The 24680-nt window shown below is 54.0% G+C and overlaps 1 protein-coding gene across 2 annotated transcripts in view; it reads left to right on the forward strand.

Moving 5' to 3' along the window:
• LOC122383302 (protein Hook homolog 3-like) overlaps window positions 1-24680 on the forward strand; it is a 73189-nt gene that overhangs the window by 34938 nt on the left and 13571 nt on the right. For both annotated transcript variants that reach the window (XM_043369592.1, XM_043369593.1), the window contains exons 6-9: window positions 13941-14164; window positions 20862-21041; window positions 22053-22172; window positions 22955-23122. In XM_043369592.1, the coding sequence (XP_043225527.1) occupies window positions 13941-14164; window positions 20862-21041; window positions 22053-22172; window positions 22955-23122 (692 nt within the window). The remainder of the gene's footprint in view (window positions 1-13940; window positions 14165-20861; window positions 21042-22052; window positions 22173-22954; window positions 23123-24680) is intronic.

A 24680-nucleotide genomic window follows, 5' to 3' on the forward strand; every position in this document is an offset into this window, starting at 1 on the left:
GGGCTCTGTGGTGTCCGCTGTCACAGCCGATGTTCTCCAGCCGTGTTGGACCGTGTCCGCTCGCCCGCTCGCCGGAGTGGCAGCGACTGCAGATAGGCGCCGCTGTCCGCTACCCCGCCGTCCGCCGTCCGCCGCCCCACCGTCTGCTGCCCAGTTCTTCGCTGCTCTGTTCGCGCAGTTCCGGCCACTGATGCAGCACTACAAGTGTTACCGTGGCTGAAGATGGACTCCGGCATATGTGCTTTCAGTTAGTCCCGTTATCGGCTAGGCTCACCCATTCAATCATTCAAGGTTGTGTGGTGTTCGGTCACTAATGGAGCGGATACAAGGCTGTAGAAGGCTGCATCGCCTGTTCGAATTTTTCTTTTTATCAGCGAACCGGTCCGATTTTTCTCACCATTCGTGCCAGTTATATGTCCGCCCGTAGACATGAAGCTTCAACAGTTGTTCGTCCTTGACTGGAAGCTGCATTTGCTAAGTGGGACTCGCGTGAGCTCATACAATATCCACGTAACACCAGGGAGCGTTTTTATTGGTATTTTAGATCCACCGACCGAAAGTCCAAGTGAAAGTGTCCTAATCGTCGGTGGTGGGCGGCACGGGCCGCGGGGTTAATCAGCGGCACCCGCCGACCGTTTGGGGAGACTAACTACCGAGTCTGGGAGACGACGCTCTCCATTTAGCCCATCAGCCACCGGTCTGGGGCGACGCGCGCCTTCTGGGAGGGCCGTCGGCTCTGCCCAGTTTCCCCGGCGTGCACGGGCTGCACGATGACGCCACGATGAGGGATGCCACCCGGTGACGCGCGCCGGCCTCCCGCCGCCATCTGGCGCTCGGTCGGAACTCCCGCTGGGTAGCTCTGATGGAGCCGACCCTCCGCCGACCCGCGGCTGAGCCAGAGACGTGTTGAAACACCAGCCCACACCTCGCTTCATACCGGCGTGTCGTGCCCGGTGACCCTTTGTTTTAGACGGGGTGCTCTCGTGGAAAACACGAGGAAAGCTCACCATGGTTCGGTTTGGGTCAGTTCAGGTCAGCTCGATTAGTGTTGGTTTGGTTGGCGTTGCCTCAGATCGGACCTATGAGGGTCAGTGGGGTTCGCAGTGGGGCGGGGCAGTTCACTGGCCATGACCTCTGGTCGGTTTAGCTGGTGATTTGTGCTGGTTTATTGGGTTATTTCACCCTGTATCAGCGACCACAGGCCGCCGGTCGTAACCTGCTCTGGGTGACCGGTCAGCTAAGAGCGCCGCCGCGGCCGACGTCCACCTACGGCGGATTACGTCCCGCTGGGTAGCCGGGGGCGCTCGGCGCGGTCGGTGGTAAGACGCGGAGTCCGCTCCTGGTTGGGGTTGGTGTAGTATGACCCGCGGCGAGGTGGCGGTCGATCGGGTCAGGGCGGCTGGATGAGGTCAGGGCGAGGCCGGCACTGTCGCGAAAGTGGTGTGAATTTATGGTGCTAGTGATGAATGGAGTTCTTTGTAAGCAATCAGTAACGCCTCATTTATAAATTTTACGCACTTGCGACGGGTAACGCAATCTAAACTATGTCGGAAAATGTGTAAGTGGTCGGTTTTCCCTGGAGGAGGTCGTGGCCTCGTCTGGTAGCGGTCGTGTGCGAACATTCGGTCAGTTGCGTTTACCTGCAGCGCGCACTGCCGCACAGTAAGGTTGTAATCCGTTGATTTTTCCCTTCTTTCTGTCCACCTGTCGGACTGGACGTAGGCTGGCGGAGTTTTGAGTGAGGAAGGGTAGGCGGCCGGGCGCGGCGGTTACGTGCCGCCGATAATAACTCTGATCTGCGGGGGATCACTGGAAACATGACTTCAGACGCGGTTGGGTACCAGCCAGGGACAAGTCTTCCCACGCATTTTGTTGGTGGAGCGACTGCGACCGGAATGTTAAGCACGCCGGTGGTCGGTTTTATTGGTCTATGATAATCTTTTTCTCAAAAACGTCGTCGGGTATTCAGCTGTGTCGGCAGGATATTGATTTACGGCTGTGGGACCGGGCTCGAGTCGGCTGTTTGGGGGCCGGGGGCGGTCCGGTGTGTCCGCTGACCATCTGGCCAGCCTCACCGGCCGGGCACCTGTGTTATTCCAGAGATTGCGGTGGGGTGCCACTCTGCATAGACGCCCGCATTAAGATGTCCGTCAGATGCACAGCGCTGGCCATTCTTCACAGCGATGTTTTGTCAAAACTGACCCATGATGCATCTCCCTGCGCAGTTCATTCTGAATGTATTGTTTTTATGTATGAGGAACGGGTCTACCATATCTCTCGGAGCTGGTTATCCGTATTCACAGCGGGGTGCGTGTATTGTGTTTGTCACGGACCACGCGTGGTGTGGAGAGCTGCACTACCAGGTCACCGGGCGGGGCTCTAGTAAGTGAAAATGCGAGTGGGCAGGCCGTGCTACTGTAGTATCGAGACGAGTCCATGAATGAGCTGGAGAGTGATCAGCTCATAAAGGCTGGAAACTGTGCCGGCCTCCGGCGCAGTACCAGGCCCGCCGGCCGGCTCGTTCCGCGGAGAGGCACAATGGAGTAGAAAACAGAGTCAATTCGGGCAGTGACGCTCGGAAGATAACTAATTATCTCAGATCGTATTGGTGTGGTAGAGACTTCTTCCGTTCGGTGCCTTGGGCGTGTGCTTCTAGTGTTTGATTCTTCTTTCGTCGTGCCGCCATGTGATCTCTTCCACGAACCTTTTGCATCATTTTCTGCCCGTCGTGACCGGTTGCGTTTCCCTGTGACCCTCCGTGAGGCCGTTCCGTGACGTTCCTGGCTGTCGTGACGCTGTCCCGTGCCCTCCGTCACCCTATCGTGATATACCCATCATCTCCTCCGGAAACCATCAGTGTCCCTGCGGCACCGGATACTGCAGAGGCCGGCACGCGACCTGCATCTGACCGCCGCCGCGGCGAGAGCGATCCGGCGTCACGATGTCGCGTCCTCCGTGACGCCCCGTGACGCTGGGCGTGACGGCCGCCGGCGTGCTGTTGCAGCGTGCTCAGCTCGCGCCGATCGGCGTGCTTGCAGTGGGATACACTCTCGCCGCGACCTTCCGCAGCAGTGACGAACGCCCCGATATCATCGAACCGATGGGCCGTGTGATGCGATCGAAAGTGATGCGCCATTCAGACGGCGCGGGCCGGTCCATTAGGGCGCTTCGGGCCGGGACGGGGCGGGATGGACGCACAGATGGCAGACGTCGGCGGAGATGGGGCCAGTTGGCGGCGGTCGGACGACCTTGCCGACTGGTCCACCGATCAGGTCACGCCCTTCGCTTTCCGCCGTACGCACGGCTCCATTCAGCGGCGCCACACGGACACGCAACGCCGCACGCACGACGGAGCGCGTCGGACATAATGCGTTGGTGACCTGCAGTCCGAGTAACGCTCCCACGGTGGAGTATAAAGCTGTTGCCGCTCGGCAGACTGGCCGACCGGCTGGCGCTGCGCAACACCGCTCCGGTCTCCGGCAATGTCCGACCGTCACGCTCGAGGGCGCCGTGACGCCGGGTCCGTCACCTCAGCGTCACGCGGCGACCGCTCGGCTTTACCCGGGGCGTGATGTGATTTGTCACAGGCGGCCAGATGTCCATCACTTTCTACCGGCCCGGCTACCCGCTCTGGCCGGCTCTACTGAAAATGGCCGGCTAACGTTTGGCCGGACGTTATTTAGGAGCCGGCCGTAATGGTTTACCCGGAGAGGGAAAGCTGCGATTCCTCCGCGTAGTTCGTTAATCTGGGAGTCGTTTTTCACGGTGGGGGCCCCGGTCGGGGTTTTTGATCTGGTTGAGACGTTTTATGGTGAGAACGTGCTGGGTGGTGTTTTACCAGTGGGCGCAGTGTTGGATAAAACCGGCGTTGTGTTTTGGATATTTTGTTCCAGTCAGTATTTCATACGCTGGAAGATAACAGAAAAGGTATATTAATCAGAAAATGTGAGTCTTATATTTGGCTTGCATAGCAATTACCAATGTCTTGCCAAGAATTTAAGAATTGATGTTTATTGATAGCTCATTTGTTTAATGCAACATTTTCCCGTCTTAAATCCAATCCAGCCCCATTTGTCATTCTTAATCCTAGCCATTACGCCATTCTTAGCATGCCACCATAACATTTCCTCGTCTCTCTTGAACAGACAGGCGAGTATATCGGCGATGTCCCTCTGCGTGGCCCTCCCACGTCACCTGGTGTGTCACGCACTATGACGGAGCACCACTCCTCCGTCAGTAATACCACGGCGTCAGGTCGTACCGCCCCGTCACGAGCAGCGGTTCGCATGCTGATGGTGGTGCCGTCGCCGCGCCGATGAGCAATGATGGTGTTTACACCGGTCCTGCCACGGCGCCGCCAACGGAACCACGACAGGGCAAAGCGGTGGCAGACCAGAGCGACTCTGCTGCGGGATACGGGATTTCGAGAGCCGATTATTCAGAGACGGTCGTATTGCGGGCAACCCGAGACGGATCATCCCCGGGGTCTGGTATAATTCCTCATAGGGAGCGCATCTGGAGCCGCGGAGAGAGCCGGAAAACGGTCGGAGGGAGTCCGTACCGAGTTCGACACCCGCTGCGTCTCGTGTTTCATAGCGACGTCAGATACTCATTTACGAAGTTCTCGGCCGATCGAGTTGCATCATTGACTGTGATGTTAGTACCGTGGGCCCGGTATGCCACTTTCGCCTGGGAGACGTTGCCCAACCGTGAGTCCGGGGACCTCCCGTTCGGTGTCGCACCAATCCCTGACCCGGGGGGCGGGGCGGGGTCGCGGCCTCGCTGCGGTCGACAGGCCCGCCGCGGGTGGCACGCCGCAACAACTCGCCGACAACACCACAGTCCACAACAGTGTCACAACGGCGACAAAACGAACTGGCAACGACGGCGCGGCTGCGCGCCCGCCCGCTGCGCCCGCCCGACCCCGACCACTGTCACCGGGGCGGGCCGGTCTCCCCGCTTACCGGGCCGGTCTCCCCGCTTACCGGGCCGGCAGTTTACTGGAAACGGCTGCTAGCCGTAATCGTGCAGAGGTTTTGTCACGAAACTGAAAGTTTGACTCTGACATTTCGTCTGTCGTTTTCTGCCGTTCACCTCCGCACCCATGTGCAACTGACTGTGTCAGAATTGCGGTAATCTGCTTAGCAGCTAACCACGTCGTTAATAACGAATCCCTGGCTTTGACGGCGGCCCGGTGTCTGACGTCACGTCCGTGGCTTCTGACGGGGAGCAGGGATCAGCGCTGCTGGTCTGATGGGACGCGCTGAGCCGAGCTCGGCTCGTGGAGCGTAATCTCGCGGTGGCGCGGTCCGCCGCGCGATGCCAGGACCCTTTGCACTCTCCGTATCAACCCAGTGGTGAATGCCGCCATGGGATCACTGCATGCCACCGCAGCTCTGAGCTGGTGCTGCCAAGCTAACACGGTGTTCAAATACGGCGGTTGATACAGCTGCAATGACTTTCTGAGCTGGTGCAGCTTGGAGATTTGCTGCAGTCACAGTCTGGTCTTATACTGCTCGTATATCTGAGTCACGCGCTGCTTGAAGCTCAGCTGAACAACAAAGCTGATACCTGTGCATACTAGAGAAGTTTTGCGATTCGCGTTCTTCACGGTAGTTTCCGTCACTGCCTATGTCCTTTGTTAAGCTGTCCTCATGTCCTCCCGGCTTGTGCCTCGAGGCGGCATTGAAAGTGTTCGATCTGAGCTGCCGGGGGCAGAGACACGTCCGGCCTCGTCCTCTCCCGGACCTCGGCGTCACTGCCGTGGGCTATCTCCGGGGCGTATGTCGGAGACAGGCGAACAGAGGTAGATCTCCACAGAGCGACAGAGAGACGCCTCCCCTCAGGCTGATGCGGAGATGAGGCCGAGATTCGGGCGTTTCGCCGAGTCCTTTGGCAGAGTTCAGGGTTGAGATGCGCGTGAAAGTGTGATGCGGCAATTATCGTATTGGGGAAGACAGCTGTATGGATCTAATGGTATGTCTGACTGGTTTAAGTGAAGTTGACATTCCTATGTGTCCCCTTCCTATGCAAATTTCTGATAAATGCGATCATTATTATCCCCGTCACCAGCAGCATTTTTCATGGTACTGCACTTTCGTCAGTCGTCTGGCGGGTGATCGGTTGGCAATGACGAGGGAGGATCGTCCATTGTTTGCAAATCTTCTTGAGTGCAGCCTTGTACGGTCATCAGCCATTGAATAGACCATTGCAGAAGAGTCCTTGACCAGTACCTACTGACTATCGTCGGTGCTGAGTTATTTGTGGCTTATGGATCGCATCGATCTTTTAAGATGCCCAACGATATTATTTGTGGAAGCTTGTCACCTGAACCCGAACGGGTATCGGTAGAATATCGTCCATTATCCGCTGTGGCTCATGTAATTTTCTGGTCACAATTCGATACATAGAGTTGCGCTCATGACGGCCGCCCGTTGAAGGTGAAGGTTGTTGAAGGCTGCTGAGGTGAACGGTGGTGCGTCAGTTCGTGACCCGCGGTCAGTGACTGGTGACCAGCGCGCTGTGACCGGTAGCCCCTCACGGTGACCACTGACCACCAACACGTGGGGTCCCGTGCCACGTGTGGGTAGTCATGTGCACCGCAACTGGCCCGTGGTCACCCCTCTCTGGCGGTCCCGCCACTGGGCAGCCACGGCGGTCTGTGAGCGTGCCGACCGTGTTAAACCGTGACCGGTGACTAGTGGTGCCAATTTCATGAAATTTCAATTCCAATTCCGATCCAATTCCAAGAAATTGCCAAGTAAATTTCCAATTTTGTCCAAAGCGGGGGCTATTCCAATTTTTAACGATTTTTGCATTTTTTTCGTAAATTTTAAAAGTGTTTAAAAGCGTTTTAAAGGCCTCCGTTTAAAAATTTTAAATTTTAAAGGCCTTGTGTTCCGATTAATTTCCAAAAAATGTTAAGAATTCCGTCCAAATTCCAAATTGGAATTGGACAAAAATTGGAATTCCAAGAAAAGAAATTCCGATTGGCACCAATACCGGTGACGGACCCTAACCAGACCCACCGTCTGCTGGGACAGCCTGAGGGCCTGAGTCGAGCTCCCGAGTCTCATAGCGTCTGTCCTTGGGCTGCTGGGTGGTGAGCATTTGCAAGAAGCTGCCCCTCCATCTGTCCGGTCAACGCCTGTCGCAGGTTCTCCCGAGTTCTCTCCAGGCTTGGGGAACTGTCTTCATTCCTATTCTCGAGCATTTTACAGTTGCATATGCAGGGTTATCTGAAAACATGCGGTGTCAAATCGCAATGTTCGATATCATTCTCTTACTTTATTCACTTGTCTCGTCATTAATTTGCGAGTTGCGTTCCCTCTGAAGTATCCGGCCACGCCATACCTCTCTTCGTCAGCCTGCCCTCCATTGTCCGCGGGTCCGACCGTCCGTATGCCCGGCTACAATCGGTCATCCCGCTGTTCTTCGTCAGGCTCTTGCGGTCGCTGTCATCCCCTGCCAGCGTGTCTGCCAATCTGTCACACTCTGTCCGCCAGTCTGTCACACTCCGTCGGACGATCCGGCTGTCCCTCGCCAGTCTCTGTCGTCCTCTGTCAACACGCGTCATCGGCTGGCTGGATGGACGGCTGGCCGCATACCGGTGTTCGAGACAGTTACCGGTCGCTGCTCCCACACAACGTCACCGCTGAAGAATGGCTGGGCCTGGTTCTTGACTTTGAGAGTGATCATCGGAGCTGTCGAAATGTCTAAAAAGTCCGTAGTAGTGAGTACGATGTGAGACGCTTCATTCTACAAGCGATTTATTTTGACTGTCTGCTTTAATTTGGTGTTTGACATCGTTAACGACCCTTGTAGCAAGCGGTAGTCACTAGTCAAGACTCAATACTACCATCGAGCCATAGGGTCTTCGTATCATCTGTAACTTGACCAATGACCATTATTTGTAATTTATTGACTTCCCGGATAATCCTTTCTACTTCTTTTCCCTTTCGGCCCACTTTAGATTGAGTTCACTTTCCGTTGGGACGCCGGGTTATGTCTCTTGACCGAGACCGCCCGGCCCCACCCCGCCACCCTGTGCCGGTCTAGACACGCTCTCCCACTCCCGGCGGACACTTTATCACCCAGCCGTAATGGCTTCTTTGGTAGCGCCGGTCGAGATCGCCGTCTCTGGCGGGCCGCGGTGGCGACGTGACCCCGCGATAGGTGCTTGGGTGGGAACGGTACTCGTGCCGCTTTGTGCCGCTTTCCGTGGAGCGGGCGGTGAGTGCTCTTTGAAGTGTTGTGTCTGCGTCGACACGGCGCAGTGCGCCTCCAGTGGAGAGGCGAGTCCCCATGCTCCTGTTGTGTCTGCGCCGTCACAGCAGTGTGATATGAGTTGGAGGGGTGGGTTCTTCTGATCTTTGTATGGGTTAGTGGCATGTCTGCCAGGACGAGTGGTGTAAGGTCTACATACTGGATGTCATGGTGATGTTTTTCCTTTGATCATACCTGTGCATTTTTGTTTGTCAGATTATCTCGGTAAGCTATGGCTTGCGTGATTTGGCGCTCTAAGGACTATTTTCTTGCCTTGCCATATTGTCAGTTTGTCAGGTCAGATAGTCAGGAGCTGAAGGGCGGAATATTTCGTTGGCACTTGTCTAACGTTGATGGTTTTCTGTTTCCCATTCGTATATTTGTTTGTTGCCGACCACCAGGTTTCACCCCCTCGAGCGCCTATAGTCACCACCGAGAGCTCTTCCCTCTGCCGCATCTCAAACATTCCTTCGCCCACCCTCCGCCATGTCCATGCGGCACTTGGATTGAGTCATTATCGCCCGATGCTCTGACCCTACCCTCCCGCCGCGACCCTGCCGACCGTAATTGTATGCCATTACATATACGGCTCATCACCCTATCAGCGCACATCCCAGTAATGGGCCGCCCTTTCACGGCTCACCCCGGTTTCTCCGGCTCACGCCGGCCCGACGCGCATTGAGGAGCACATCGACTGTGGTCCAAAAAGTCCGTCGTGTGCAAGTGCGGGTCATTATGTACCACGTTAAGATTAATGTCTGTGCGCGCTTGACCGCTGACCCGTCTGCTGATCTGATGCTGCTCCAGTTGGTGCTTGTTCCGGCGCCGTGTCGGAACTGATCGGGTCGGTTTTTGTCCCATGGACCGGCACCTGAGCCCACGCGTGTTTTCACTGACGCGCTCCGCCACTCGCGCGCCGCGTGTCTCTGCGAGGCGCCTCCGACCGACAGGTTCTACACGCGCGTACTCGTCCGCTGTCACGACGGCTTACGACCGCGTACTCGGCATAGCGTGGGCGACAGTACGCGTGACGATATGTTGATAGGCTGCGGCGCTGACGGCATCCTGTCGGTGCAGCGTCGGCTCGCTGCTGACTGGCTTACGACCATTAATTACTATCCGAACTGCCGCTTTGCTGTCGCTTTGCTAGTGTGCTGCTGGTGCATTGTTCTGGCTCGCCTTCTTCACTGCCATTGTACCGTCGCTATGCCACTGAGAGCTGCCCCGAACTGCTGACTCCAACTCCACCAGCGAACACGACAACCGTCGCGTACGCCGCCGTGCAGCGCTGATCGGTTGGTCAGGTGTGTTTGGGGCCGAGTCACGCGTGTTTGCCACCCCTCCGCCGCGGCCTCCTGCCAGTCGATAACATTGACAGGCGGCTCGTCTGAAGTGCGGTAACCGGCTCCTGAACGGACTCTGACCGGAACGGGTGAACTGTAGACCCAAGGCAGAGGGTTCGTATGTATAGGCGAGGTCAGCAAGGTGGGATGACTGGTGGGTGAACCGCTGATCTGATACCGATGCTGAACCTTCATGAGATCGACGGACGATTCACCACCAAGTCTGAAAGGAATGCTCGAAGGGTAATCCGAAGAAATGCACGAATTGCTTCAAATCGTATTGACCTGACGTCAAAACAGGCCGTAGATCGTTTGACATTTCCATTTTACCTTCGAGTCTGCTGACCCTCACGTCAGCGCGACTTCGAGTCTGCAGTGCACACTGCACAGCTTCCAGTCAGCAGAGTTTCGAGTCCCCAGCCCAGCACTGTGCTGTGCCCGCCGAGCCGCCAAGGTCAGGCTCTGAACGTGCGCTGCTGCATGGACCGGACGGCGGACCGAGTGGGATGCATGTAAACCGGTTGGTTGGCCGCAGGCGACCGGTGACCGCGGATGGCAGGCCGGGGCCGGGGCAGAGCTGGGACAGGGGCCGGGGCAGAGCTGGGACAGGGAGCGGGTTGAGCTGGATCCAAGACCAGGAACCTGGGGAGGAAAAAGCATTGGTGCCGGATCGGGGTGGATGGGGGAGAATAGAGTTAGGCATTGGGGAGAAAGAGGGTAGGTCGCTGCCGCGGTCTTTTGAAAGGTTAGAGCTAGGGGCCGACATTTGGAGGACGTGATTTCAGATCGGTGCTGATGTCTCAAAATCGCAACTATAAAAACATCCAACTGGACCAATCGGATGTTTTGTAGGTAAATCTCTCTCCCTTTCCCACATCCCATCTCGCTGGTGGCTGCGGCGTCGCGACTGTTCCAGGCACTAGCTGACCACTCCGGGTGGGCTGCCCACAGTCGCACCCACACCTCGGTGGTGGTCCAACCACCACCGTCACCGGCAGGTGCGCGGCGTGCCGGCACCATTGTGGACCGGCTCCCAGCGGGCTGTTTGTCCCCGGGTGATGTATGGGCGCCTCCTGAGAATGAGGAGACGCCGAGGGGGTACTGCCATGGACTGATTGTCTATGGATAGAGCAGGTAGTTGGTATTCAACGATAGGACGGGTTGGGGTTGGCTGGTCGGGCCTGTTGGACTGGATTTGTTAGTCAATCCTCTCAGATCAGAGTGCGGCTGCTGCCTACTCCATATGCTGTTACTATGGCACAGAAGCTGCGTACGTAGAAGTGTATTCTGTGTAACGTTCTCTGTAATGATATGTAGCGTATGTAATGGCTAAAAAGCAGTAGTCAAACATAGCATGCGTTGGCTATTGATCATCTATCAGCTTCACGTGTCAAACATTATCTCTTACCGACTATGAAATACTGATCGATTGCTTTTGATTGTAGCCTACTGTGTAGAAACCACCCAATGATGAATGAAGCCTAATCCTGAGTTTTCTCGGCGCCTATTAGCACCTTCGGTTTCATAACGTTTCCCCACTTCCACATAAAACACCTCGCCGGTCACGCTCCAAAAGTCACCGGTCCCGACGTCGCCGAGTGCTGGTCACTCGCCGAGTATACCCGCCGCCGCGCTCGTTGGGAGCGTAGTTTCCTCGCGCGGCCGGCGGAAGTGGGTCCGGCTCGGCGGGGGCGGCCGCGGAGACAGCACCGCGTCCGTGCCGGCCCCATGCTGGCCTTGTGCTTAGATTAGGCACCCAGCCAAGCAACTGAGTGGCCTACCAGGTAGCTAGTTAGAGGCTGATGCTACTGGGAATGGCGGTGGTGGATGTTTTCGGCCCCTTTTGAGGATATTCTTGGGGGGGGGGGTGCTTCTCTTCTTTGTTTGATTTGGGAATTCCGACCAGAAGATCTTCCTGGTGCTAGGTCTAGTTTTTTTTTTACAGATTGATGGGTATCGTCAATAAATCCGTGTTGGTCGTGCTATTCATAAATATTTGACCGCATCTACCGGTCGATGAGTCTGTTGAACCGCCAGTGCGGCCAGTCGAAGGCCCATTTATGGCGTCTACCGCCCGTCACCTTGCGATGATGTGATGTGACAAGTGACGTCGCCAGCCGCCCCGTGATGACGTGAGTCGGGTCGTGACCGCCGTGAGAACCCCACCAAATCTCGGATCGGCCTGGCGCCAGCCCGGCCGACCGTCATCAGATGTCGGGCTGACCGACTTCCTGTTTCGTGAGCTCACGAACACAGTCACCCCGTGACGTGGGCCGGCCGATTGGCACCAACTGCCGTACCTCCGCGCCAGTCGTCTTAAACCGACCCACTCGCGCATTGTTTGTCACGGCTTGGACTAATTCAAACACCATGGCAATGTGTATCGGTATCCTGTGTGGTGCGACATGAACGTTTTGTTGCCCTTTCCTCTGTGGTGACGGTTGGCGACTGCCGCCTCCCGGTACTGTGTAAGGAAGGTGTGACCAACCGCGCTTGGTGAAACGAGCTCCGGCGAACGGGGTTCAACGCGGTGTATCGCTGCGGGCACCGTAACGAGTTGTTTGTATTCAGTCCCTCACTGGAGGATGTTGTTCGGTACCGGCGGGGGATCTACCTTGTATGGTACCGCGAAAGGTGAACGGACGGCATCGCTGGCGGTACCCAGAGTACGGGCGTGCTGACGCGCCTGACCCGATGGCACAATTATCTCAGCGATGGTAATCCAGTGATTGAACAGCGCAATTACCGCATACCTTGTTCGATGCGCAATTAACGGAGCTGTAGATAACGTGCCTACTCGTGGATGGAATAAACACGTCGATCGCTGATTTCCTAGGTCATTGACATTTCATTAACTTCATTAGGCTCATCCAAACATGCCACCACGCCCTTAGCGATTGAGGAGAATCTCAGAAAAGTCGTGCTTCTGGGTTTTCGAAGACGAGTCGTCCACCCACAGTTGTCACCGGTGTGCACTACGATGTCTCGCTGCAGTACGACGTCTCTCCGGGTGACGTTTTCGTGGATGTGCCGGGCCGCTCCCAGAGTTCCCACGGGTTATCCTCGGACTCGAACCGTGACGTCTAACTCAGAGGTCCGCTCTCACGCCGGACCAGAACAGAGGAGTCGCCCGCCGCGAAACGCCCTCCGAGAGCAGGTCCCTGGCGCGATCACGGATGTTCCGTGGTGCCAGAGTGCGTGGACTTTTGTTGCGGTTTGGGAGAGGTTAGTTGGTGTGGTAAACTGACAAGCCAACGGAGCTCCCCAGCTGCATTTCTTTGATTCCCGTGGGAACGGATGGGTCGCCGTCTGTCCGGGTCTTACTATGCGACGATGAAAGCGACTTTCTGAGACATTTTTCAGTCCCATGTCCCTATGTGGTCAGTGGAAGTAGCGGCTATTTCACCCTGCGCTGGTTATCGTGGAGGCATGCGTTGTGCAGCGGCTGAGGAAAAGTTCGATGGTTCTGTCGGTTCCGGTGACTGGCGGTGAGACTTGTGGGCCCTTTGGTGGGCGGCGCTGTCACTCTCACCCGCCCATCTTTTCGCCGCTCCATTGTTCCGCTGAGGAGGATGTCACGCAGTGACGCCCGTCCCTGTGCAGCGCCCACCGAGGGCAGACCTCTTCAGATACACTGCGCGCCAACCGCCGTCACGGAGCCGGGCCCCGATTTGCGATAGGTCTCTCTAGAACTCAGCGGCGCCACGGCGAGCTTTCCGTGATCTTGCTGCGTCAGAGATCGTCACCTGATTTCGGGAGAGTTGTTTGCATCTTCACGTGGTGTCTCGGAACAATGCCCAATCGCTAAGTGCATCTGCCTACTCTTTCCAGTCAGGATTGCTTTCATTTTTTAGAGATGTTTATCACTTGACGGAAGAATAGTTGCGTGAAGCGCAATCCTGAGTGGTCAAATTAATCAATACTTTGATTCCCTTATACGACAAGACAATGAAGCTCATTCACAGCCACAATGGTAAAAGTGAACGCATTTTGCCTTCATTTCAAGTTACTCTTCCGAAAGTAAATGCATAAATGTAACGGATGAAACGCTAATGACTAACGGGCCGCTCACATTGTCTGTTTGTCTCCGAGACACAAAACGCTGCAACTCGAAAAGTCGCCGACATAACTAGTTTCTACCTGACATTCAACTTCATTTCGCTGAAACCATTGTGATTTTTATCGCATCTTTGCCCTTTGAGTGCCTAATTGCTCAGTTGTACTACTTGACGCGCCATGCTGTTTCACCTGCCTGTCCTTCAAATCTGTTTCACAAACCCAATTTAACCGATCACCACACTCAATTAACATTCTCCCTCCCTGTGCCCGCAGAGTACATCGAGTCGATCCAGGAGCTGGAGCCGACGGTGCAGGCGGCTCTGATGGCCGCCATTCAGGAGCTGATGGCCCGCGGAGGACCCGGCGGCGGACCCCTGTCCAGCAGCGCCGGCTCGCTGCTCGACGTCGACCCTCTGCCGGCGCTGGCCTCCGAGCTGGAGATGGTCAAAGACGAGCGGCACCAGATCCAGCAGAGGTGCTACGAGCTCGATAACCAGGTGAGGTGGCGGCGAGGGAATGATGTGTTGTGGTGGGCGGTGGGTGTAGTGCTCAGGTGCTAGATAGATGCGGGTTGGAGGATGAGTGGCGATCAGCGAGCGGAGTGAAATGAGACTACGGCGGAGTTTTTCCTTTTCGATAAACGCACAACTAAGACAACGCAACGCACAACTAAACGCACAACTAAGAATGAGGTCAACGCACAACTAAGAATGAGCCAGCGATTATTGCAAATTGAAGGGTCTTCGTACTTTGACCGGCGATACTGGCTTAGCATGTCGAGTCATTATCCGGTTTGCTTCCCGTATCTGACTGAGAGGTAGGGTTGGCCGTTGGATGCGAGAATGCGGCCTCAAAACAATTCAGCTTACCATGAAGGAAGGTTGACTGACATCACAATGATCTCACTAACTGCCTGTCATTCTTCTGTCATGATGCAAGGGCATGCTAGTCGTTTGTATCGGCATATTTTTCTTAGAACTTTGAAAAGCTGTCGGAATCAATACATTCCTGAGGCAGGTAGCTTATGTTTTTCGCTGCAATTCACGTAAACTATTTTATCGGTTATGTCGGATTTCGAACCTGTTGCGCGGTATTCGGTGGCCATGCTCCATTAGGCTCGCAACCGGCATATTTCACTCATTCAGAAAGGCAACGTTGCAATATACGGTGTGGCACGCATGAAAACCCCGCGAGTCGTTCTATCCCACGCCAGGCGGCGGTGCCTTTGATGTATTCTACGTCGTCATGACGACGGCCACTCAGCCACGGGGTCAGGGAGAATAGAAAGTGGCGCCGCCGAACGACGCGCTACACAGGTGTTAGATGTCATTCTAGCCGGCACCATTCCCATGTGACATCAGGAATGTCGCTATTTAGCGCCGTATTTAGCACCGCGAACGAGAGACTGACAACGGTATCGATTTGTCCTCGGGAGACGGAGACAAGAGTTCATCGCTCGCTCAGATCTTTTCCCTGCGAAGAGGACCTCTAGTTCAACGTACCTACATGTCACGTCCCCGACCCTGGGACTGTCGGCGTACATCGTCTCCCGCTGCTAGGGGATGGTCCAGGGGAGGATGAGGATAGGGTAGAAGGGGTGCCAAGGGCGGAGGTTGGGAGTGTCCAGGGAGTGTCCCACTCCATGTCTGAAACAATCGACAGGTGGACTGTGGTGGCTGGTCACGATTTCAGAGAGGGGCCCGACTGACTTCCGTGACCCTGCGCGGTGAGAGGCGGACACGGGTTGGTGTCAGGGACGCTACCGGCACTGGGTACCGTGGCGACGGGTGATGAGGTTATCGGGGACCACTTGAGGCAACGGGGATCGAAGGCTGCTGAAGTTAAGCGACCGTGGCATTGCATGACACAAATATTTTACTTCATTAATGATTTGGAATGTGTTATGTTGCGGAAGTGTGCGCTGATGAGAATTAAAGCCGTCGATCACGCAACAATTAACCACCAAAGAGCAAAGGTTCAACCTTTCCCATAGTGAACTACCGGAAACCACGATGTTCCCCTTCCGACCCTATCGGCTCTGTCCAGTCCACCTCAATGTCTGTCTGCCGCTGTTCCAGTGAGGTCAACTGTGACGAGTAATGGGGACTGCTCGGGGATGAGGTCAGCCCAGTGGGGAGTGGCGGGGAGGAGGGCTCGCGGTCGGCACACCTTATCACCGACTGGGTGGAGCGACCGGGCACCGGATCACACGCCCACTCTGCGTCATTGAGAGCGGGGAGTGGCGGGCGACGGTGACTCCTCCCTCCCTGTAGCAAAGTTATCCCATCCTACTTCGTTTTCTGCCGCTAAACACCATCGACGTTGTGTTTTAATTATATCCAGCGTGCGTGTCCACGTGAGATGTGTTATCTGCGAGCCGCCGGCGGCCGGATGCCCTGTCGGGGCTGATCGCGGATGACTGTTCAGATTATCAGCTACTTATGATAACGAGGTGATAAAGAGACACGCTACTGGGCGGGGCGGCAGATGGAGGTGTTACGTGTACTGATGACAGGCGAGCGACGGTGAATGGTAACACGTAACCTGCGTGTGTGTAGGGGGGCGGGGGAGCTCCATTAGCCGCTGCAGACAACTGTCGACACGTTGGCCTAATGTTTGAGGTCATTGACAGCTGACATCATAAAACGACGAAGGAAGATCTGCTGGTTGCAAAGAAATGCTGCTCTGCAATGAAAGCGCTGATACCTCTCACACTGAGTTCCTTGGGTGGCTGTGTGAGGCCTTTCCACCCTCCTGTACCGAACTGTTTCGCCTGGCCGCCGGCTGTGGAATCCCGCGCCACCCGTCCTTGGCGTGCGGTCGCCGGCCGACGATCGGCCGATGGACCGACCAGCCCCGCCGGGTTTAAGGCCGCCCCACACTGGACCTCGCATGCGGGTTGCGAGTTTTGGGTTTTTTGGGTTTCTTTCAAATCAAATAATACAATCTAAGCTGAGTGACCCACAATACCATGTAACAAGCGAGTCTGCATGTTTTTAGCATGCGAGCCAACTTGCATCGCATTCCTTAAGTTGATTTTGAGTCAACTTTCGATTTTCCTCGCTGCGAGGTCTGCGAGTTCTGCGAGGTTTGCGGGTTTTTCGTTGGAGTCGAATTTTGGTTGGTTGTGCTGGTATTGCGACTATATGTAATTTTCTGAAGATGTACCGGCTTCACTGCATTCATGAAGTTACCATAAGGGAACGATCTAATCACTCTATGAATTAGTATTATGCCCGCAAACTCAAAACCCGCAAACTCGCAACCCGCATGCGAGTTCCAGTGTGGGGCGGCCTTTACCCTCCGGACCAACCCGCCGATAGCACCAATAAGGCAGTGCCCGGCCGCCCGCCGACCCGTTAACTGCATAATTGGGGCCAAATCACCCCGCGCGGCTGCAGCGACTGGTTCTTCACTGCAGCCGGCCGGTGTTTTCTGCATCTTTTCCTCATAACTCACCGTCCAGTACCGCTGGAGTTTCATAGCCGGGCCTCATGACCGACCGGTGAGCTCTGAAAGCTCGCCGGCCTTGGGCGGCTGGTCACTACCGACCCAGTGAAGGCTCGCGGTGAGCATGTCTCCCCTGCATGAGTAGCCGCACGTGTTTCTATCTATCCCCGCCCGCTGCCAGTCACTGTACGTGCTGTCTCTGTCAGACACGTGTCGCTGGTCATGCTGTAACGGCGGCCAGTCTGGTCAGCTTGCTTGATGGTGGTGGTGATGCCGGCAATTGAGATCGTGATGGCCATTTGGTGACGCCATAGTAATAGCTGCCCGCCAATTCGCGGATTTACGCCTTGGTAGTTCTGTGTTATGAGGCTCAGGAATCGCGCTGTCATTTAGCACTTGTTTGTATCGGTCAAGTAATGTTGGCCAATATCAGGTCACTGTACCCGCGCGTACAGTGCGTTACGGTGTTCGAGAATGGCCGGCCTTTCTACTCGAGCGTGTAATAGTGTGACACCGTGCGTTACATATTACACAACAGAAACGCGCCAGCCTGAGGGGCGTGTTCTGCAGCCGGGAAAATCAGCGGACCGTGACGTCATTAGCAATCGTGACATCATTGGATGCGATGAGGTGTTTGGTGACGAAGATAGTATGAGTGCGAAATATCGCACCTGGCGACGACTAACACCGAGAACTGGTCTATACCGTCCCCGGGCCGGGTCTCACTGTAACGGACCAGAGCTTGTCGTCCATGTCCTCCTCTCAGACATCGTTTTTCATACGTGACATGACGCGTGTGACCTGCGTGATGTGCGTGATGTTTGCGGGTCGCACCACCGGTCAACGCCCGGTCTGCTCCACCGGTCGACGCCCGTCTTCACTGGATGCTGAGACGACTGGCGCTCCAGACTGGGCGGAACGCTGGTCGATTGGGGAGAGGCGCTGATTGTCATCTTGACGTGGTGGGTACCAACTGACAACGGTCTGTGCTTTGGACGCGGCCCTGCTGCTTAGGATGGGTCTCGAATAAGGCCGTGTTCCTCTTCCGCGCAAGACTGAAGTGATTATTTATCTTGCGTTTAGCGTGAGCAGCATTCAGACCGCAGCCTTCATCGTCGCACATAACCTAACTGATACACCTTTCATTCCTTCTGCCTGAGTGAGACATTCGCCGTTTAACATACATGCACGGCATTGGGGATTCATATTAAATCATACTTCAGTGTCTATGAAGTGAATTTTATGCGAAGTCTAATATCTTTCTCTCCGTTTAGCAGCACGGCTCTGTTCTTACCGGCTGCATGTATGGCAGTCGAGCATATCCTACCGGTGATTCATATATGTAAAACAGCGGAGCGCTAGACCTGGTCCGGAGTCCGGACGCAGTACCTGACTGCGGTGCGGGGGCGTCTTATTGATGGCGCAATCGACTCTGACCGGGATACGACTTCCTTATGGCCGTGCCTGACCGGTGACGTAGGCCACTCCGCTTCGAACTCGTCTTCCGGATGGGTTTAGTTAGTGCTGGTAGTGGCCAGTTGAATATAAGCTGCCACAAACAGATGTTTCGAAAGTTTAATACTGTGTTTCAAAATGCCCTTCCAACATCATTGCGTCATCTTGTCTCTTGCTGCCGTACGCTGGTGGTATCCTCACACCCCGTCCTCCCTTACCGCTTCTTTTCCTTTTCTCCTTGGCTCTTCGCACAGCATCGTCGTCCTACCTTACCGACCCTACATTGTCCGCCTTTGCTTCTCTCCCGACATTTGTCTTCACCTGCGTCACAGCTCCATACCGGCGTCCAACTGCGTACTACCTTCTGAGAGACGTCACAACGGCACGTCTTTTTACACCGCGCCGCTGCGCTTAGAAGGCGTCCCGAAAGGCGATCGTTTCGGTCGTGGCCGCGAAGCCACGCCGCGCCCCGCGCGCCTGTCACCACAAAAGGTCGCCGTCAGTGTCAGGCTCCGTCAAAAACTCCCGGTGTCGTGTAGTGGTGAGGCCGGGCGAGAGACAGGCTTGGCTGGGCACAGGATGATTGGTTGGCTGTGCTTAGTGCCTTAGCGGGCTGGCTGGGTTCATTTGATAAGGTTGTAGATGGGTGCGGCTCATTTCATGAGGAGAAGAGAGCTGCATTAGTGCGTTCTATAGAGCGGGCTGATTTAGATGCAGCTGAATGAAGCAAGTTGGTTTTAGCATGCGTAACTGGACTCGCATCCCGGACTGAGCGCAGTCTCGCTGTGTTTGATGGTGCCGCGTTTGCCCGTTTTCTGGTAGCGGCGGCGGTTTGGCTGGTTTGTCCCGTCATCATGTTTGCTATCGTCTCCTGTGGACTCTGCCCTGCCAGGCCGGGGCTGTGTCTTCCTGGGCTTTGCCCTGCCAGGCCGAACATCCCCCGGACAACTCCTGTCTGTCTGACCGGACTCTACCCTGTCCGACCGGAGTTGTTTGTTCACTCGAGCGGTGCTGGCGGCCGCTGTCGTCCCCAGTCGCCGGAGCTGCGGCTGCGGCGGCCGGTACTGACAAAAACCGGCACCGACCACCGTCACGGGGAGGGATGGGGGGGGATGGGCGGATGGACTGGGGGCCTGAGGGGAGGCGGCTGTCAATGGTGCACGTCTGTACAAGTCTGCCTTTCCTGGAGGACTGACAAAAATCGAACTAAAAACGTCCTCAGCTTTTCGTTATGGCGTGAGGCTGCTCGTATCACATGTTGTGTCGGCGATTAGGAATGATGAGCTCGTTTGGCGCTCACTTCTGCTAACGGCTGTGTGGGAGGCCGGAAGATGAGGAGGAATGTCGTATCAGACGCGGCCTTGCAGTTTTTGCGTGCGTTATGTATGTGTTGTGTGGGATGACCGTTTGTTGCTATGCTGCGTAGGTATTGTTTGTGTTCCGGGTCGTTGAATAATGAATACAGTTAAGTTAGGAGCCGCATTGAACAATTACACTAAAATCATTGTAATTCTACCACTTACAGCATGTCGCAACCGCAGTCTGGCTGGCTGAAGCGCGCCGCTGCATAATTTGAACACAGCTTTCCCCACAGAATTACCGTCCTTATAGAGGCGTTTGAGCGTTTGACTAAGTTGTGGCACTATATTTTTCTCGCCATTGCTAAGCCGAAATTAACGCTAACTAGTTACTCTCAGCTGTTGCCTGTTGAAACTCTCCTTCGCCACCGCTTCCGCGATAGACTCTGACGATCCAGACTGGTTTTTGATTCACCTTTTTTGGATCGATTCAATCATTGATTCATTTGATTTTTGTTTGATTCAATCACCGTTTGATTCCTTCAAAAAAAGTTTGGTGAATCGATTCCTTTTGATTCAGAGAATCAAAAAACAATAAAAGGAATGATTCACGTTTGATTCAGCCAATTTTTTTTTTGAATGATTCTTTTTTGATTTAATTAAAAAATAAAATATACAAAATATCAGGGATAGTATTGAATTTGTTGTGTTCTTTTTGTTGTCATGTAATGGCAGTAGTGTTAATATTTGTTGATAATGAACTATGTTCGTTCACTTCAATTTTTTTTAAGTTCACGAATCAGTAATTTTTTTGATTCAATCAACCCTGATTCCCAATGCGTTTGATTCAATCATGGCTTGTGAATCAAGCAATCCTGACGGTGAATCAAACCTTTTTGATTCAACAAATTTCGTTTGATTCAATCCGATCGATTCAATCACAGATGAATCAAACACCAGTCTGTGACGATCGCGCTCCTCCGTCCCTCAGATCGCGCTGCTGCAGGATGAGAAGTCGGTGCTGCAGGAGGAGAACCAGAAGCTGCAGAAGCGCCTGCAGCTGCAGCAGGAGCTGCCGGACGCCGAGGGGGAGGGCGAGAGTCCCGAGCAGCGACAGCGCTACAAGCAGATCATCCAGAAACTGGCCGCCAACAATGAGGAGATCTATAAGGTATGTCGGCGACAGCCTCCGGCCGAGCACGGGGCTGATTAGGGTTACCTTTAGCCAAGTACGGAACCTAGCATGTTTGACCAACTCTGACTCAGTGTTTATGCGGTCGGTATATTTAGAACATAGCGTAGCGCTGGATGATATTCGACGTTACATTGACATTGACTTATATGGTTTGAATCAATGAAGAATGCGTTATTTTCCGCCGGAAATGTATGCAATGCCGTGCACCAGGGCTCGGATATTTCACTGGCATGTTTCGGCGCAGTAGCGTCGCGTCCTTTTTCAATAATTCACCGAGTCTGATCCCCCAACTGGCCAGACCGCCTCTGTAATCCAGGCCAGCCCGTATGCCAAGCGGCGGCTTAGTGGCATCATGCCTGCCTTGTATGCCTTCTCGGGAAGATTTACTGACCGAGTTTGACAGGAGGTATATCCGTACAAATGATGCTGGGGAAAGATGCAGTCGGACCCTGTGGCTCAGTTGTATCGGGAGGTGGATGGCAATCCCCGGTTATCTGCCCTCATAGATGGTCGTTTCATCTAACGTCTGAGTGGAGCAGGATGACGCTAGGCGTCAGCATTCCTGCCCTGCCGGTTTATTATAGGTGGTTACTGCGAACGCTCTCAAGCGACAACCTCTCATTCGGCTCTTGCTGACCGCGTGACAGCGGTGGATCACATTCACAAATGGCTTTGTCCTTGCCCCACTTAACCGTTATTGGGAGGTGCGCTAATGCAAAGCAGCGCCCTAATGACGATGACTCATTGCGCACTCAAACGTTTATTTTTATGCGGTTTAAATGCATCCAATTTTGTCGCCGCTCATGGAAGGTTGGCGGCCGACCTGAATTTTCCTTATTTGGTGAATATGAACTAAACAAATTTGAACAATGTGTAGCGTCATGAGGTGCACAACAGCAGGCGACAAATAAATGGTACCACGGCTCTCCAAGGCATTCCTCCCATTCTCGCTGACCTTGACCTGACCTCTCCCCACCTCTTTTGCAGCTGGAGGCGACCCGCGAGGAGCTGCGCGTCCGCTGTGAGATGATGGAGAAGGACCTCCGTGAGACGCAGGCCAAGAACGAGGAGCTGCAGCGACTCGCCGACGAGACGCGACGGCTCCGGGTGAGTGTGTGACGTCACTGGTCGGCCGTGGTTACGCCACTGGTTTTGCGTGATGTGATGGGCTGATTTGACGTCGAGCTCTGTCCATTATGTAGGCGATAACGTGGAGCTATCTGTTGATCAAGGATTGTATATGGGATTATCGCCGCTTCTGCTACCGTTTTGGTACAGGCTGGTCATACGAGAAATGGAAAAGGCACTCTTTTGAAATGATCCGCTGTTACTCTATTTAAATCAAATCAGTCACCGTATCCGGTTTTGAAATTTGATACGGTTTGACGCATTCGCGCGACTTTTCCCTTTGTTTATGATATTGACAATACCCGCTCCTTGTGTTGGGTAATCCGACTCCATAAGCTTGTGTAATACAGTTGGCCATTAAGCAGATAAGACCCAATTAATAATGTCTGACGCGGGGTAATTAATCATCTTGTATGAGCTTTCGTCGAGGTTGACTCAGGAGCTAGGTTGGGTGCCGACGTCTGGCCCCCGTGTGATCTCTGAGATAAGAAATACTGATGCTGCAGAACAGACTCCGCTCATAGCATTATCCAGCTTAGGAACCGTTCTTTTAATTTTATTTTATCTTCACCACCTGGGACTTTGTAGATGTACTGGCATGCGAACTGCGAAGCCCCTAGTTTGACCTTCGTAAATCCTGGGTAGCTCTTGTTCCAAGCAGTCCCCGGTCACTTTTGGTGACCTGTCTGACCTCTACGACCTGCTGACCCGACTGACCTATAGTGACCTCTTTTGACCTCCGCTGACCCGTCTGACCGCAGGATGAGCTGGAGATCCTGCGCGACCTCACGGCCAAGGTACCGCAGTACGAGGCCAAGCTGGACACCTACCAGAAGCGACTACTGGAGATGGGTGACCTGCGACGCCAGATCAAGCTGCTGGAGGACAAAAACACCGACTACATGCAGCAGAACATGGAGCTCGAGGAGGTGGGTCCACGGCGAAGGAGAGAGGGAGGGACTGGCTGTGTGGGGAAGTCACTCACTGAAATGGATGAGGATCCAGCGCATGGCGACACGCTGGATTCTAAATTCATTTTCTGATTATGTGGCTGTCTTATCCGGAGTCTTCTGTTTTGAAGACTTTCGTTGAGCTTTAGTTTATAAGCTGCAGATGCTATTTCAGGGAGTTGAGTGAAGATTTATCCTCTTAACGAAAAAAGAAACTCCTCCCCGTTGCAGGGAATTATACGTCACTAGCGGTAGCAAAACCGTTACTGCCTAAGTCTCAGTTATAGTTCGGAAGGCATTCAGACATGTCTAACAGAATGCTAACATTGAACTTTGTTTTATGTGTTTTGCTTCATACATGCTAGCGATGATGATTCTAGTTGCTCTTGCAATGAAATGCAACAGTTTTTTATATGGTTATTGGAATGATTGTAGCGCCATATTGGAATGATTGGAATGGAATGATTGTAGCACCAAAGCGCGTTCAAATGTTATATAACCTATGACAGGTTTTAATATCCCATTGCGTGAGTCCATCGTTTGGCGCCGGTAGTATCAACCCTCGGGAGGCACGTGCCGTGTCGTGCCACGTGTCCAGGATTAGTGGCACACGTCTGTCCAGCGATCCGTGATAGCTACATGACAGTAGAATAGCTGCACTGGCATCCGTTTAGCCGGCTTGTCGAGCTGTACGAAACCCACGGTTACGGAAGGATGGATCCCGTTTTGTATTTGTTTGCTCCAGTTTTGTTTTCATGTGGTAAAAATTGACGTTGCCACCTGGCTAAACAGTAGCTGGCTCGTCCGATGAATTGTGTCATGTCAGGGCTATTGTTCCTACAAGGAGAGATTAGGCGTGCTCGTTACAAATGTTGTGGCGTTATAGAGCTACGTGCGGCTTTAGAGCGTTTATCATCGTAATCGTAAATGTCGGCATGATTGTTAACATGGTGAACACCTGTGCGACTTAAGTGTTGTGCTGCCTTTTGTAGCACGCGGTACTTCGTCCTCACATTTGACCGCAGAGGATCCTCAAAATAGGAAGCCTCTAATATCACAAAGCGCAAATGTTAGGCCATTTTTCTCGAACTTCAGTCACAGGCTACTCTATATAGACGTAGACGCCGTCTGGCTCAGTAGATCACTCACGGCTTCTCGGTGTGTTCAGTAGGATTGTGTTTCTGAAAAGAAACGCACTTGCGATGAAGTTGGGGGTTACGTCGAGTCAATCATAAGGATCAACTGGTCTGCGAGCAAAGGACATTGTTCCGACCATTGCGTTATACCGGTTTCGAGTCGGCAAACCTTTGTTCGGTGGAACTTACAAGCGTGCGATATGACATCGGTGTAGATTAGAAACAGGATACCTTATCACTTTGCGTCTGAACTTTGGCGACATTCGGCCTTTGCAGTTGCACCTTTTGACATTGAGAAGTGACAGTCCAATTTGCTCCTATCACAAATGATCGATACGACTCATTTACAATCCTGCTGCCTTGTCTAACCATCTGACCAGCCAACGTGACCCCATTGACCC

This window comes from Amphibalanus amphitrite, unplaced genomic scaffold, assembly GCF_019059575.1.
Source record: "Amphibalanus amphitrite isolate SeventyFive unplaced genomic scaffold, NRLGWU_Aamphi_draft 000160F_arrow, whole genome shotgun sequence".
Taxonomy (NCBI): domain Eukaryota; kingdom Metazoa; phylum Arthropoda; class Thecostraca; order Balanomorpha; family Balanidae; genus Amphibalanus; species Amphibalanus amphitrite.